This window comes from Arvicanthis niloticus, chromosome 12 (genome assembly GCF_011762505.2).
Source record: "Arvicanthis niloticus isolate mArvNil1 chromosome 12, mArvNil1.pat.X, whole genome shotgun sequence".
NCBI classification, from domain to species: Eukaryota; Metazoa; Chordata; class Mammalia; order Rodentia; family Muridae; genus Arvicanthis; species Arvicanthis niloticus.
Window position 1 is genome coordinate 3528852 of NC_047669.1, and position 16666 is coordinate 3545517.

Genomic DNA, 16666 nt, shown 5'->3' on the forward strand with positions numbered 1-16666 from the left:
TCAGAAAAGAGAAAAATCAACACTTGTTCATAAAGCCTTTGCTTGTTTTCACTCTCCACAGCAAGCACCAGGCGAGGGACCTTCTAAAGTCTAAAGTACAATGAGAGAAGAAACAAGAGAGCGAATGCCTGGGCCAGTGAATAAGGAAACGAGGAAATAAGAGGGGAGAACTCAGAATGTAAATAAGGGGATGAGGGAAAGGAAGACAGAATGAACGAGAGAGGGTGGGAGCGACCTAGAGAGGGAGCAGGGAAGAAGCGAAAAGGAGGCGACGAGTCAGGCAATGAGTAAAGCAATGAATATGCGATGGAGAAGGGAATGCAGGGAGAAACAAGGAAATGAATGGGGGAGGAAACGGGAAAGTGAGGGAAGGAAAGAGGCAATGAGGAAGATGGTGAGTGAATGGGTGTGCAGAGACAAGCGAGCAAAGAAGCTATGAATGAGAGGATGAGTGAGGGTAAGAATGTGGCAAGGAGAAAGGGAAAGGAGAGCACAGATTTGCACCTCCAAAGGGCATCTCAAGGGTGGCGCTCGGACCAGCGATCCTACAACAGTTCAGCCCCCATCAGACCCTTCAGCCTCGCCCCGCCCCGCCCCGCCCAGCAGCGACCCCCCCTCCATAGTCCACTTGCGCCTGCGCGGCATCCCACGTGACGGCGAGGCTCCGCCCCCACCTCCAGCCTCCCGCCTGCTGCGAGAGCGGCCACAGCTTGCGGCAGCATCAGGTCAGCTGCGAGGCATGTACCCGTGTGGGCCCGGCAGGCCTTCGTTGCCGAGCTTGCGCTGCACGCGGGGATGGGAGAGGGAGCGGGGATGGCGGCGGGCGTGGGGATCTGGGCCAAGCACCACGGGCGCCTGGGGCGGCCGCGGGCCACTGCCTGACGTGGCGGGGGCTTGGCCGAGCGACCCCCGGGCGTCCGGCGCCAGGCCTGGCGCCGTGGCGCGGGCCCGCCGAGGCCTGCGCGTGGCTAAGGCGGGCCGTGGCCCTCGCAGCCGGGTCAGCCAGGCTCTGTCGCCAGCCGTGGGTCCGAGTGTGGCCTCTGGCCTGTCCCTGTCCCTCGAAGCTATTCGAGCAGGAATTGCAACAGGCGGCGGGCGGGCCTGGCTGCCGCTCCCGGCGCGACCTCAAACTCTTCATCCGCGGCTGCGGTTGTTAAGAGAAGCCGGAGAGCTCGGGCTGTCAGTGCAAAATCTCAGGGTTATACTAGTTTAGATCCTGTACAGGCCGATCGAACGGACCTGTCCGGGCGCAGCGGGGCCACCTTCTGCCCGCGGCTGCTTGCTAGGGTAAGGCCGGATCTCCGAGATGCTCCTAGTCAGTGCTCTGGGGAACAGCCACAGAGCACGTCAGCACCTCTTGGAGACTCCCTCCCGCCCCCGTGGAAATAAGGACCCATTTACTCTTCTGCTCTTTCCAAGCTACTGGTTTTTGTTGTTGTTGTTGTTGTTGCACATCTTGCGTTGTGATACAGATATGTTGAGGACAGATGCTGAATGGGAGCCCCTACAGAAGGTTGCGGATGCCTTTCCAGTAAATAATTAGTTGAAGATTCCTCTAAAATATGTTTCCAGTGCACAGCTGTTTGTAGTCGCAAACAATGGTAGAAAACCCAGATATCTTGACTAGGAGCCTTTAAATAAAACGTGTTTATACGTGTGAGAGGGGCATGAGATTATATATATATATATATATATATATATATATATATATATATATATATATATATATGAAAGCGTAGAGGAATATTGTGGATCTGCAGACACAAGAGTCTCCTTAATGGTTTGTCGGAAAAAAAAAAGGTGAAGCCAGTTATGGTGGCGCCTGCCTTTAATCCCAGCACTCTGGTGGCAGAGGCAGGCGGAACTCTGTGAGTTCGAGGCCAGCCTGATCAACAAAGAGAGTTCCAGGACAGCCAAAGTCTGTATGTGTAAAGCGAAGTGTCTGTATGTGTACCTGAGTGAAGGTGCTCTAGAGACCAGCAGGGGGCGCCTCGACCCGATGTCAGTGCTGGGAACCAAACTCCAGTTCTCTGCTCAAATACTTTTGCGTTATGTGCTCTAACCCCACCTCTTCCTTATCTATTTATGACAAGTCTACATATTCTAGACTGGCTTCCAACTTTGTGATCGTTTTGTATCGGCACTCCTGACTGCTGGAGTTCCAGATCTGTTACCACTGTGTCTGGCTATATCAGAGATCCTGGATGCTGTTGCACTCTTAACTGTACTGAATTTCTTTTCTTGAGCTTAGTAAATGTTCTCTGCCTGTCCAAAGGAGTAGCCAGCCTGATTTACTCTACTTGTTTTTGTGGTGGCCATTTAGAAAGTAGATGATATTCATTCCCTTCCAAGCGGGCAGACAGGCTGCTCAGCTGACAACTGTGGGGGACCACCATCACATGTGCATGGTGGGGGATGGTCCGTATCTGTTAGGGCAATTAGTCATCCACAGATGGGGAAGCTTTCCAGGACACTGAGGTTTGGAGGTAGCATCCAGAGTTTGGCTAGCAGTATTGCCATAGAAACTAACCCTGAGTTGTTTGTGAGACAAACTGTCGAGGGTAGAGAAGATAGGTTCACTACCAGAGCATGGTTTTTGAGATTATATGAAGGTAGATGTGATCAGCTAGAATCGTGGCCAGAACAGGACTATGAGAAACGAACATGGTCCTACTCAGAGGATTACAGGTGTCCCTGTGGGGCAGGCAGGAGAAGGAAGTAAGGTTTTTGAGCCAAGTCACAGGGAGCCCCCAAGTATGAAGCAGGGAGATAGCACTAGGTAAGTAACCATATACAATCACAGGAGTGTTTGGCCCCTTGTTCAGAAGAAACTGGCGATGATGAGGTGAGAGTTAGGGGAATCCTTTGGAGCAACATTCCTTCAAATAGTGGCCCTTGGAAAAAATAAGGGGATGACTATGCAAGATATAGGAGAAGAATCAAGACAAAAGGATCTTACAAAACATAGGCTTAAGAAGGAAAAGAGATCACTGAGACTAGGAGGTTTCAGATGAAAATGTCGTGTGCAACTGACAAAGACAGACCAGTTAGAAGGGAGTCTGGCTGAAAATACCGTTGGGAATGCATGTCCTGGGGGATGGATGGATTGAAGGAAGGGAAGAGGTCAGGAGAGGAGGAATTATTCTAAGGCAGAGTTCCAGGCTAGAGAGATCCTAATCCAGAAATAGTTGGCAAGACATACAGCTCTAACCATCTCTAGGGCCTTGTGAGAAGGAAGGAAGGTGTGGGTAAGCCAGTAGAGGCCCTACATCCAGGAGACAGATGGAAGAGAAGGGAGCGTGTGTGATGGGAGGCAGGAGAGGCTTGAGAGCACATAGGTCCCAAAGACGAGGTGGGGGTGGGGAGAAATGTGCTCCTTCAGTAGTAAGAAGGTTTTTGGGCTAGTTTTCCCTTAATGTCTATTTTTCATTTTAAAATATACATATTTGGGAGCTGGTGAAACGGTTCCGTAGTTTGACTGCTTACCGCTCTTGCAGAGGACTTGGGTTTTGTTCGCCACCTCGGTCAATGGCTCCTTCCAGAGGATCTGACATTCTCTTCTGGCCTCTGAGGGCTCCCCGACACACATACTGCATATAAGTAAAATTAATCTTTAAACTTTACCTACTTATTGTTACTTTTTGTGTGCATGTATGTACCACAGTGTTTGAGGGGAAGTCAGAAGGCAATTTTGTGGAGTTCAGTCTTTCCTTCCATCTATGTGGGTTCCAGGCATTGGATTCAGGTTGCCAGACTTACAGGGCAAATGTCTTTACCCACTGAGTCTGGCTTTCATTTTTTACTTTTAAAGATATGGTAGGGAGCTCAGAAGTGTACGTAGGGCAGCATGAAGTGGCGAGGGTTCACGGCCTTCTAAATGGCTGACCTGTGTGTGCTAAAAGAATATATGGTTGGCCACAGGCCACAGACCTCTATGACTTATAGCTCAGGTTTGCCTCAAACTACCACTGTAGATAAGGATGGCCTAGAATTTTTTTAAATGTGTATTAGTTGTATATGTGCATGTTTATATCTGTGTGCAAGTGAGTGCATGTACCCAAAGAGACTAGAGACATCAGATCCCTGTAGAGCTGGAATTACAGGCAGCTATGGGATTCTCGACAATGTGATGGCAATTGAACAGAGTCTGTTCTGTTCAGAATAGAATTCTGGTCCTGTAGAAAAGCAGTACATGCTCTTAAACGCTGATCCATCACTCCAGCTGCGCACTTTCACACATATGGAGGTGTGGGGGCTTATTTATTTACTTACTTATTTATTTACTTTGTTTTTCTTTTTTTTTTTGGTTTTTCGAGACAGGGTTTCTCTGTGTAGCCCTGGCTGTCCTGGCACTCACTCTGTAGACCAGGCTGGCCTCGAGCCTCTGCCTCCCAAGTGCTGGGATTAAAGGCGTGCGCCACCACTGCCTGGCTTACTCCTTTGTTTGTCAAGACAGGATTTCTCTGTGTGACAGCCCTGGCTATTCTAGAACTCCCTTTGTAGACCAGGATGGACTCCAATTCACAGAGATCCATCTGCCTCTACCTCCTGAGTGCTTGGATTAAAGGCGTGTGACACCATACCCAGCATGCCCGTATTCTCTTAATTTTCCCTGTCTTTCTCTCCTGCCTCAAGTCTTCCAAACTCTTTTTTTTTTTTTTTTCCAATTCTGGGGATCAAGTGTTAGACCTGATAGTGCTTTACTGAATCGCACCCCTATCCTCTTTTTAATTCTATTTTGAGACAGGTCTCTTAAGTTTCTGGGCTGCTCCTGAGGTTGTGATCTTGCAGTCTCAGCCTTCCAGGTAGTGGGGATAACATTGGTGAGTCATCATGGCAGCCTCAGAACACTTCTGGCTCACTGCAGTGCTGAAGGTGGCACAGTGAGATGAAGAGACCAGGTTCTAAGAGAGAAGGCCAAGCAGGACCAGGGCTGGCAGAAAACAGGGAAGTCACTGCAGCAGGCGCCACAGATGCAGTGCTGTCAGCCTGTGTGGCACTGTGCCACCTACCTACCTGCTCACTCCTTGTCCGTCTGTCTTGCAGCTGACTCCAGCAGTGAGGGCTGCTGTGGCTGTCACGATGGCTGAGGAGCAGGACTTTGCCCAGCTGTGCAGACTGCCCACACAGCCCTCCCACTCACACTGTGTCAACAATACCTATCGAAGCACACAGCACTCCCAGGCCCTGCTCCGGGGCTTGCTTGCTTTGCGAGACAGTGGGATCCTCTTTGACGTTGTCCTGGTGGTGGAGGGGAAGCACATTGAGGCCCATCGGATTCTGCTGGCTGCATCATGTGACTACTTCAGGTAAGCTACCTGTAGTTACTTTTTCTTTTTTCTTTTTGTTTTTTTCGAGACAAGATTTCTCTATGTAGTTCTGGCTATCCTGGAGCTCACTTTGTAGACCACACTGGTATGGAACAAAGAGTGCCTGCCTGTCTCCCAAGTGCTGGGATTAAAGGCATGCACTCCCATGCCCAGCTTATGCTCATGTTTTCAATGTTTTTATTACCGTATATTAACTATATATACAATAATGGGTTTCATTAGGGCATTCTGATACATATATATAATATGTTTTGGTCATACTCACCTTAACACTGTCTTGCACTCCCAAAGACTCCCTTTTCCCCTGCTAGCTCTCCTTCTGCATTTTTGCTTGTTTTGTCTTTGGTGATCCACTAAATATATTAGGGCCTTTGACAGGAGAGTTGACTGAGAAATTTATTTAGTGAATTGAGTACCTTTCCAGTGGCTATATTACTTAGGAAAATAGCTTACCCTCCCTCAGCTCATTGAGTAACTGTCTATAAATCCTCAAGGAGGAAGGGGCCTTTTCTGTAACTGTTTCTATGGGGCTACTAACAGGTAGTCCTGGCTTTACCGAGTCAGAGTGCTGGCACTGACGGTGTCTGGGTCTTCTCTGCCTTAGTCTCTCCCACAGTCTGCTGTGGAGGCTCCATCAACCAGCCTAGCACAGAAGAGGTCTTAAGAGTTTATCTCTCAGTTTGTCTCTCTGTTGGGCATGTTCTCATTTTCAGAACTGGACCGTGACTGGCTTGCTTGACAATGTTGTGTTTTATAAATAAGTATTCAACTGCAAACACAATATTTGGTGATTTTTTTTTTTTTTTTTTGTGGATTGAAAACCCACAGATGTTCAAAGGATAGTGTGTAATTATAATAATTGCCAACATTTTGCCACCTTGCTTTCAGTCTCTTTACATATACCTGCTTTTAAGATGTTATGACACCTTACCCCTCACCCAGTTATAATGCCATCTAAGAAGTTTCCATAAGCCATAGTCACTCCTCTGATACCTCTGAAAGCTAAGGCCCAAAGCTAAAATATTATTACTGTATAGAGATTATTCACACATCTACATGATGCTTAAAGTCACCTTTTCCCTGGCCAATTACTGTCTGTCTTATAACCCCTGTTCCTAAAAAATCCTTCCCAGGAGATGTGAGCAATATCCGCCCCTCCTCCTAAAGTCCCAACAACAAATCAGGGCATGATTCCACCAAACTTCACTCAAGGGAACCAATGAGTTTATTAGATTTTCTGATAGAGCGTAGATGAGGGGTTACTTACAGGGATGTGGTGCTCCTCCCCCAACTGTCAGCACCTGAAAACCCTTTACCTAGCAGAGATGACGGCTTCCTTATAGCTACATAGATGGAGTCCCCTTTCCCTAGTCTTCCTCAGCCTAATTAGTATTCCTGGAACCATGTGCAAATAGGCAGTGTTGCATATAGTGAGTGGTAGGGAGTGTTGGGTATTCAGGTGGGGATCTCATGATTGTCCCCAGCCCTCCATGGGGATGTAAACAGTCAACAAGCCCAACTTAAATCATCTTTTTACCATGAGGTTCAGCTGAATACTCCAAGATGGGCCTTGTTTGAAAGAAAGTCACTCACAATGTCCTCCCATCACCAGGTGTTAACCTTTGGCCTGTCTAATAGGCTTTATAATCCTTTCAGTGTTTTCCTTGGCTTCTTGCATGGTCACATGGGGGTTTGTCTGTCTCACACCGTAGACGTGGAATTTGTCACTCATTCTTATCATAGTTTCTAACTTGTATTAGTCAGCATTCTCTAGAGAGACAGAATGAACATGAAGCAGGTATATAGGAGAAGAGTAGGAAAGCTGACTCATACCTGTAGAGACTGAGAAATCACATGATAGACAGTCTAATAGCTGAAGGTCTTGGGATCCTAATAGTGTGGCTCAGGGTAAATCTGAATGCTGACTGTGTAATTCTCAGTGAAAGACTCAAGGCTTGAGAACCTCAGGGAGTTTGGTGTAAGTACAAGGGCCAGAGAGCCTGAGTTCTCCATAGTTCATAAGATGGGGTCTTCCCTATTTAGTCCACTGACTTTCATACCAGTCTCTGCTGGGAATAGGTGCTGCTGTAGGTATCCTTAATCTAGTCACGTTGACACCTCAGGTTAGTCAGCATGGGCTGAGCATGGTGGAGGCAGAAGCAGGGAGATCTCTGAGTTCAAGGCTAGCCTGGTTTACTTAGTGAGCTCCAGGACAACTAGAATTACATAGTGAGTTCATGTCTCAAAAATTTAAAAAGTCAAACAAGCAAAAGCTAAAATTAACCACCATAATCATTATTACACAGATACTTAATAGCTATGGCTTTTCCCCCTATATGTTTTGTTGTTGTGTATGCACGTGTGTGTATGTATGTGTGACTGATATTAGATATCTTCTTTGATTCTTTTGCACTGGAGTTTTGATAGTCTCTTGCTGAGCCTGGGGTTCCCTAATTCAGCTAGACTGCCTTGCCACCAAACCCCAGGACTCTTGTTTCTGCTTCCCTAATACTGGATTACTGGCACATGCCACCATGACTGGCTTTTTACATGATAGCCTACCTAAGGTCTTCATGCTTATGTAGCAAGCATTTAACCAACTATGAGACGTGGTCTCACTGTAACCTTTCTGGTCTAGAACTTACTTTGTAATCCAGATTGGCCTTGAATTTAGGGCCTCAGCTTCCTAAGTGCTGAGATGTTTGATTTTTGAGATGGGGTCTTGTTATGTTGCCCAGGATGCCCTCAAACTTAAGATCTAACTGCTTCTACATTCTGAGGGCTGAGATTATAAGCAAGTACCAGCCTCCTGTCAATACATCTGACTTGGAAGTATTTCACTTCCCCCATTTACTGTATAGCTTTGAACTTCCACCTTTACAAAGTTTGAGAAATGAGGCTCAAAGGAGGGTACACCTCCAGCTAGGGTGTGGAATTTACACCATTGCAAATCCAATTCTTCTGTTTTCTTTTTTTAATTTTTATTTTATGCCCATGAATGTTTTGCCTCTATGTAAGTCTGTGAACTACATGTGTGCTTGGTGGTGCCTGGAGAGGAGGTCAGAAGAGAACATTGGATCCCTGGAACTGGAGTTAGGGGCAGTTGTGAGCTGCCATGTGGGTGCTGGGAAATCAAACCCAGGTCCTCTGGAAGAGCAGCCATTACTCTTGACCTATGAGCCATTTCTCAAGCACCAGATTAACGCCTTGAATTCAGAAAGATCCAGTTTCCTCAGCCTCCTAAGTGCTGGGATCTTTCTTTCTCTCTCCTTCCTTCCTTCCTTCCTTCCTTCCTTCCTTCCCTCCTTCCTTCTCTCTCTCTCTCTCTCTCTCTCTCTCTCTCTCTCTCTCTCTCTCTCTCTCTCAACAGTGTTTTTCTGTGTAGCACTGTCTGTCCTTGGAACTCGCTCTGTAGACTAAGCTAGCCTTGAATTCAGAGATCCCCCTGCCTCTGCTTCCCAAGTGCTGGGATTTCAGATATGTGCCATCACCACCAGGCCCTTTTAAGTTTTGTAGTTAATTTGTTTGTTTGCTTTCATGCTTGCTTTTTGCCATATTAGAAAATGAACCCAGAACTTCATACATGCTAGGCCAACATGACATCACTGAATTATATCCCTAGTTCCTTCTTTTAAATTATATTTTGCCATAAATTGAGTTATATGGAAGTGGTTAAGTATATAAGTAAAGAATTAAATGTGCCGGGCGGTGGTGGCGCACGCCTTTAATCCCAGCACTTGGGAGGCAGAGGCAGGCGGATTTCTGGGTTTGAGACGAGCTTGGTCTACGGAGTGAGTTCCAGGACAGCCAGAGCTACACAGAGAAACCCTAAAGAAAAGAATTAAATGTTTAGTTCTGAGCCTAGTATGGTGGTACCTGTCTGTGTAATACCAGCACTCAGAAGGCAGAGGCAGGAGGATTATGAGTTTGAGGCTAGTCTGTGCTATAGAGGGAGATGCTTCATAAAACAAACATATTTTTTAAAAGAATTATTTATTTGTTTATTTTATGTATATGTGTACGCTATAGCTTTCTTCAGACACACCAGAAGAGGGCATCAGATTCCATTACAGATGGTTGTGAGCCACCATGTGGATGCTGGGAATTAAACTCAGAAAGAACCTTTGGAAGAGAATTCAATGCTCTTAACTGCTGAGCCATCTCTCCAGGCCCCCAGATATTTTTTTTAATTGTTGATTTTTGCCAAAAGTAAAAACAAAACAAAAAAGATATGTATATTCTTCTTCTTTGGGGATTTTTTTCTATTGATGTTTAATTTTTGAAATATGTTGTTTGTGTATAGTAGCTGAAAGACAAGTTCTTTGCCATCAGCCTGGTTCTATCATTTATGAACATTGTTTAAAATTTCTCTCAGGAACTGCCAGACATCAAAACTTTTGTTTTGTTTTTTGGAGACAGGGTTTTACTATGTAGCTCTGGCTATCCTGGAACTTGCTATATAGACCAGGGTATCCTTCTGCTTACCTTCTGCCTGATGAGTGCTGGGTCTAAAGGTATACACTATCTACACCTGGCTTGATCCCGATATTTTTATCTTTAAATACTCCAGTATGCCTAAGGTTATTTTCACATATCTATAATACCATTTTCAGCCTAAGAAAATTTAGCTAGGCTAGGTATAACTTGGTGGAGTATTTGCCTAGCAAGCATGAAGCCCTGAGTTTGATCCTTAGTATCGTGTAAACTGGGCATGCTGGTACTTGGGTGGGTAGTGGAAGCAGGAGGATCAGGCCATTTTCAATTACTTATTAGGTTTTAGGTCAACCTGGGTTACTGGAGATTCTGTTTCCAAAAGGGGGGTGAGGAGGTTAAGGTTAAGCTGAACTGTATGATTTCATTTGCTAGAGTCTTTGAAGCATTCAGAACACCATAGCCTTCTTTCACGACACCTATTCTGGGTCCATTTAAGGACCATTTGGGGGATCCTTTCTCTTTTCCTCTGAAGGATAGGATCTCATGTAGCCCAAGCTGGCCTTGAATTCCTTAATTGTGCCTCCATGACCTCATTCTGGGATTTCAGGCATGCATCACCATATTTGGCTTTACTTAGTTAGTTAGTCGGGTTTTTGTTTTTGTTTTTTTTTTTTTTGTGATAGGGTCTTTAGGCATTTAGCTCTAATAGCTTTACACTCACTGTGTAGCTCAGATTCTCAAACTTGTGCTGGGATTACAAATGTGAATCACCACATCTGCTGCTTTTGTTTGGTTCATGTGTTAGACTTGGTGTCTTAGTTTGGGTTTTATTGCTGTTAAGAGACACCATGAGATCACAGCAACTCTTATAAAGGAAACCATTTAATTTGGGCTGGCTTACAATTTCAGAGGTTCCATTATCATTATGGCAGGAAACATGGCAGAGTGCAAGTGCAGACAGACATGGTGCTGGAGAAAGAGCCTAGAGTTCTACATCTTAATCCAAAGGCAGCAGAGAGAAGACTGTGTGCCAGCCACACTGGGAATAGTTTGAGCATAGGAAACCTCAGCGCCCACTGCCACAGTGACATACTTCTTCCTGCAAGGCCACACCTCCTAATAGTGCCACTCCTTATGGCCAAGCATTCAAACACATGAGTCCATGGGGCCCAAACCTATTTAAGCCACTATACTTGGGTGTCACTATTTAGCTTTGACTGCTCTGAGATTCTTTTTGCTTCTATCTGAATGCTGGGATTAGAGGTGTGTGCTATCATTCATAGCCCTGGCCTGGGTTTTTAATTTTGTTTATTTTGTTTGTTTGTTTTTGGACAAAGGGTCTTTTTATGTAGTCTTAGTTGACTTAGAATTCTTCTGGTGGACCAGGATAGCCTAAAGCTGTCAGCATTTCTCCAGCTTGTGGTTTTGGAGAGCTGGGGTTATGGGTATGTACGAGCCATGCCCACAGTGCTCACGGTGCTTCCAGTTCTGCTTTTACCAGCACCTTGGAGGTCTGGGCAGAGAAGTCAACAAGGGAAGTCTGTATAGCAGCAGCCCTGCAAAGTCCAGAGTACAAAATGCAAAGAGAGATGGCAAAAGGCTGGCTAAATGTGGAGTATCTAGAAATAAGTTTAACTTGTGCTTAGTCTGTAGGACTTTGGAAGCTGGCAAGGCCTCTAAAGAGAAACTAAACAGAGCTGAACATAAAGAAGGCTGTTGTGTTCCTTGCAAAGAGCTAGTTCTCTCTGTATTAATCTGAATGTTTACTATATTTCCAAGAGGCCTTATTGGAAGATGTGTGGGCAAAAGGGTGTACTGTGGGTCACACTGTGACACACCATAGCATCCATGAGAGATGATTTGGGGGTAAATTGCACAAACTGGTTATAAAGTTGAAAAGAAAAAGCAAGCAATGATCAAGAAATTGTTGACAGCAACAGTAATGCAAAGAGATTAGCCCTGTCCTATATTAGCTGTAATACGAATGTGCAGGATTTGAAATATTCTGTTAGTGAAAGAGAAGGAAATATAGAAAAAGTCAGGAGGTTTAGAAATATCATAAATATATCAGAAACTCTGTATGTGACAAAAATGATATGGTAAATTATATCAAATTTGATATGGGAGGGGCAATAGATATCACCGTTGCCACTGGAAGAACAATGTTAGACCCTTGCTATATCTATCTACCTCACTGTCATTCATGCCGAGTGATGAACAGTTTTTGTACTGCTGTGCTAAGAATCAAACCCAGCAGTCTTGGCACATGCTAAACAGTCGCTCTGTCAGAGGCTACACCACCAGTCTCCTGTAGGGGGCGTGTGTGTGAATCTACCACCCATGTAGAGCCCCAGGGCCATTTTTTTCATTGCTCTTTATCTTATTTCCATTTGTTAAATAGTCTCTTACTGAACCTAAAACTCTCTGACAGGCCAGACTACCTGACCAGTGAGCCCCAGGGGTTCTTCTGGCTCTGTTTTATATCACTGGGATGGCAGGGATGCCACTACACCATCTCTCTAGCCTTCAAACCTGATTCAGAGAAGTATTTTCTAATATAAACTCAGAAGGAAAAAGTTATTCTAAAGTTTGACATAAAATACAATGACAAGAATTGAAATTCATTTAAAATAGACAGCTAGACATGGTATTGCACAACCTGTAGTCCCAGCATTCACCTGGACTACATAGTTTAAGTTGGCATAAACAAAACAGAGCAGAACAACAACACCCCACAAATTTCACAGCCAAGCATGGTGGTGCATGCCTTTAAACCCAGCACGCAGGCGGCAGAGGCAGGCAGATCTCTGTGACTTCAAGGACAGCATGGTCTACAGAGTGAATTCCAACATAGCCTGAGCTACATAAAGAGATCTTGACTAAAACAAAAGCAAATCCCCACCAACAGAACAAAACAAAAACCTGCCAAATGTCTGCATGTTCAAATCTTCATTAAAGGCTGGGTAAAAGTTTAACTCATTCCTGAAAGGACCCATTTCTTCTAATAGATAAAAGAGTTTATAATAGAAAACTAGCATAATTCTAGGTTCAGAAGGACTATTGGAATGGCTTTCAAAAATGTGATAAGATTTTTCTATTCCATTTATAAAAACATTTCTTCTCCTGGTGTAGAATTAAAGTATTTCCTAGCTCTTAGTATACTTGTAGATGGTGTGGGGGCAAGGCTCCTGATTCCAGTAGGAGGGTGATGTAAAAAGATCAGATGGATGGGACTATTCAATTGTGAATCTATATTAATTTTGGGGCCCAGCATCCACATTTGTGAAAATCAAACCTGTCAGATACAGTGTTACATGGGAGTGGAGCCATATCTGTTGTGTGAAATAAACCTAAATGGACTTAAGTTGGAGTTGGCTAAACGACTGATGGCAGACCTTACAGGGAGGGAGGATGACTCAGTTGCTGCTGCATCACTGAAAAGCCCACCCCAGCATGGGTGATTGCTCCCGAAGCTGCAGTCCTGAACTCTGAACAACTTTACAGGCTGCTCCAGTAGTCCAGCAGTGTCCTCTCTTAAAGGCCAATCTGTCAGAGTCTCCTTGGGAAGCCCTTGTTTACTGCCTCTAAAAGCTGGGGGAGGTGCGGTGGAGAATCTTGCAAGAGCCTTCTCACCCTCCTGGAAGGGCTGTTTCTATTCTGGTAGATCATTCTCAACATGTGGGTCCTGACCCACTTGGGGTTGAACAATCCTTTTATAAGGGGTCATCTAAGACCACCCTGCATATCAGACACTTGTGATTCAAAATAGTAGCAAAATTATAGTTATGAAGTAGCATTGAAAATAATTTTATGGTTGTGGGTCACCACAACCCAAGGAATGGTATTAAAGGGTCACATGTAACATTAGGAAGGTTGAAAACTACTTTGCTAGACAATGATATTTAAGAATTAATTTCCCAGGGCTGGAAAGATGGCTTAGCAGTTAAAAGCACTGACTGCTCTTCCAGAGGTCCTGAGTTCAATTCCCAGCAACCACATGGTGGCTCACAATCATCTGTAATGGGATCTGAGGCCCTCTTCTGCTGTGTCTGGAGATGGCAACAGTATACTTACATAAAACAAATAAATAGCTCTTAAAACAAAACAAAAACAACAACAACAACAAAAAAGAATTGATTTCCCAGATGTGAAGTGGAAACTTATGGTTTCTTTGGAAAGTCAGTTTTGTCAGATGGTGTTTTGCTGATGCAAACATGTGAAGGGGTGTTTTCCTGAAGCACACGCAGGTAAAGGATGTTTTGCTAAAGCAAGCACATGAAGGGCATGTAAAGAAGGATTCTTTGCTAACTGCATGCATGCATTGGTTCACCTTACACTGTGTAACTGAGCTCCATCTGCCGTGACTTCATAAAGGGAAATGCATCAAAAAAACTTCTTGTGTTCTGGTGGCTTCCTCAGCCTCGAGCGGAGTGGCAGAGTGATGTCAGCTGATGCAGACTCGTGTGTTGAGGCAAGACATGGGGTGAGGTAAGACTCATGAAAGACACGTGATATAAATAGGACTCCACAGACAGTGACGAGGCTGGCTTGCATAGCTAGCTTTGCAGCTGACTCGCTTTTGCTAATCATCACTTCGTCGAGAGAGGCATAGAAAGAGAACTTCTCCTGGTGTCCCTATGGGGCCTGGTTGCTCCTGCTGACTCGTGTCGATTTGGCAGCCTAGCTGTTTCTGCTAGGTCATGCTGATTCGTGTTTGTTACCCTGACACTACTAAACTGGACTGCTGGTATATTCATGAAGTGTTTGTGAGTGGATCGAGCTGTTGCTGCTAAATCCTGTGAACTGAACTGATTTCCTGACAAAGCAGACTAAATTTGCTCCAGAGAACAATTTCTAAACAGGTCCACTTCCCCCATATCCTAATAACCTTTCTTTTCCACTACTTCTGGTGGGTGATGGGCTAGAAGAGAGGTTAAAGCATTCAAGAACCCATATTAAAAGTAGGATTTGAAAAAGCTAAGCTTACATAGATGCGTCTGAAATAAAAGCAAAGTAAAATGCAGAGTCCTCCTGCCCCTGGGGTGACCTTAGGGGTTTGGAAGTACAAGGTAGTCTTAGGCTAGGAGACAAGTACTAGAGAGATTTCACCACAACTTTTTATAGATTTTAATTAATTAATTAGTTAGTTAATTAATTTGGGGGACTAGAGTCACTTGACCAGCCTAGAAGTGGAATGTAAACCAGGCTGCCTCCCAAGTACTGGGATCAAAGGCATGTACTACCATACTTGGCTCAGATCTTTAAAAAAAAAAAAACCAGACTTTATTGTCACATGATATAATAACACAAGGGCCACTAAACAATATTAATAAATATTTCAGACTGTGCACCCAGCAGAAGATACCTTCTTTTGTTTGGTTTTGGTTTTGTTGTGTTTTTTTTCTTTCAAGACAGGATTTCTTTGGATGTCATGAAACTTGCTCTATAGACCAAGCAGGCTTTCAAACTCAGAGAACTCAGAGATCCTCCTTGCCTCTGCCTTCCAAGTTCTGGGACTAAAGGTGTGCCTTGACTCCTCCACCACCACTAGTGTGCAAAAGATACCTTTAAATATATATATCATTGCCATCTCAATTTCTCAGTTTTGGGTTTTGTTTTTCCAAGACAGGGTTTCTCTTTGTAGCCCTGGCTGTCTTGGAACTCCATCTGTAGACTAGGCTGGTCCCACCATTCAGAGAACTATCTGCTTCTTCTACCAAGTGCTGGGATTAAAAGTGTGCACCACCACACCCAGGCAATCTCAAACTTCTGTCTTTGACCATTTCTAGTTGGAAACACATTGTAGCAGAGCAATATTATCATGTCTTAAATCTTTAAGTCTGTAGCTATATTTGTTACATTGTTAAAATATAGGTGAAAGGTCAAAGTCATTCTCAAAGTTGCTGGTTGAGATACTTAGTCTTCCACCTTAGGGATGGAGGTGTAGCTCAGTAGTAGGAAACTTGTGATAACTCCTGTCCTACTCTAGCAACACAAAATAATAAAATGATGGTGATAATAATTTTAAGTGTCACTGCTCTGAAGGGAAAAGTATCCTGGCAGTTCTGAACCAAGAAATACCACAAAGCCACAATGCACAACAAACCCCACACAAGAGATTTATTGGAAAGATACAAGAAGGTGGCTGCATCTGCTTGGGGCGAATCAGCAGGGAACTGAGCAGGAGGCAGGCATTGTAGGGTTTCTGGTATGTGTGGTAGTTCTCCAGGGTGGGGGCTGGTGCAATTTCCAGCCAAGCCTAGGTATTGGTGGAACTTTGTGCTCAGGGATTGGTGGAGTTTTAGTAGATTTTTAAACCTGTAAGTAGGCTCAGAACTTTTACCGTGCAGTAATAAAAACATGTTTGGTCCTGGTCATTTGCCTCTTGTAATACCTGATCAGCATCTCTACTTGAGTGCCTTAATGTGACATGGCAGGACTCCCAACTGTTTTGTTTAAACCAGTTCCTACTGAAGTTTTCTTTATCTGCCCAGCTGCTTTGCGCAGCAAAGGGCCTTATGTCCTCCTAGAATCAGTCTGTCAGCAGGCCTTAGCTGGTTAAACTCAAGGTTTCAAATAATCCAGTCTTAAGCATGCATAATTCATTTACTGTTTGTTTTTAATGTATGCATTCTCTTGATCTGCATGTACACCTGCATACCAGAAGAGGGCATCAGATTACACTATAGATGGTTGTGAGCCACCATGCAGTTGCTGGGAATTGAACTCAGGACCTCTGGAAGAGCAGCCAGTGCTCTTAACCACAGAGCCATCTCTCCAGCCCTATTATTTGTGTTTTGTTTTGTTTTTGAGACAAGCTTCTTCTATATAGCTCTGACTGTCCTGGAACTTATTATATAGACCAGTCTGGCCTCAAACTCATTCTATCTGCCTGTGCCTCT

The 16666-nt window shown here is 44.5% G+C and overlaps 1 protein-coding gene across 1 annotated transcript in view; it reads left to right on the forward strand.

The window, feature by feature from the left end:
• The first annotated feature begins 645 nt into the window (after nt 1-645).
• The window catches only part of Klhl22 (kelch like family member 22), a 38878-nt gene continuing 22857 nt past the window's right edge, over nt 646-16666 (forward strand). Inside the window, exons 1-2 of the mRNA XM_034515407.2 lie at nt 646-725; nt 5047-5309. Coding sequence (XP_034371298.1) covers nt 5083-5309 — 227 coding nt within the window. The 5' untranslated portion in view covers nt 646-725; nt 5047-5082. The remainder of the gene's footprint in view (nt 726-5046; nt 5310-16666) is intronic.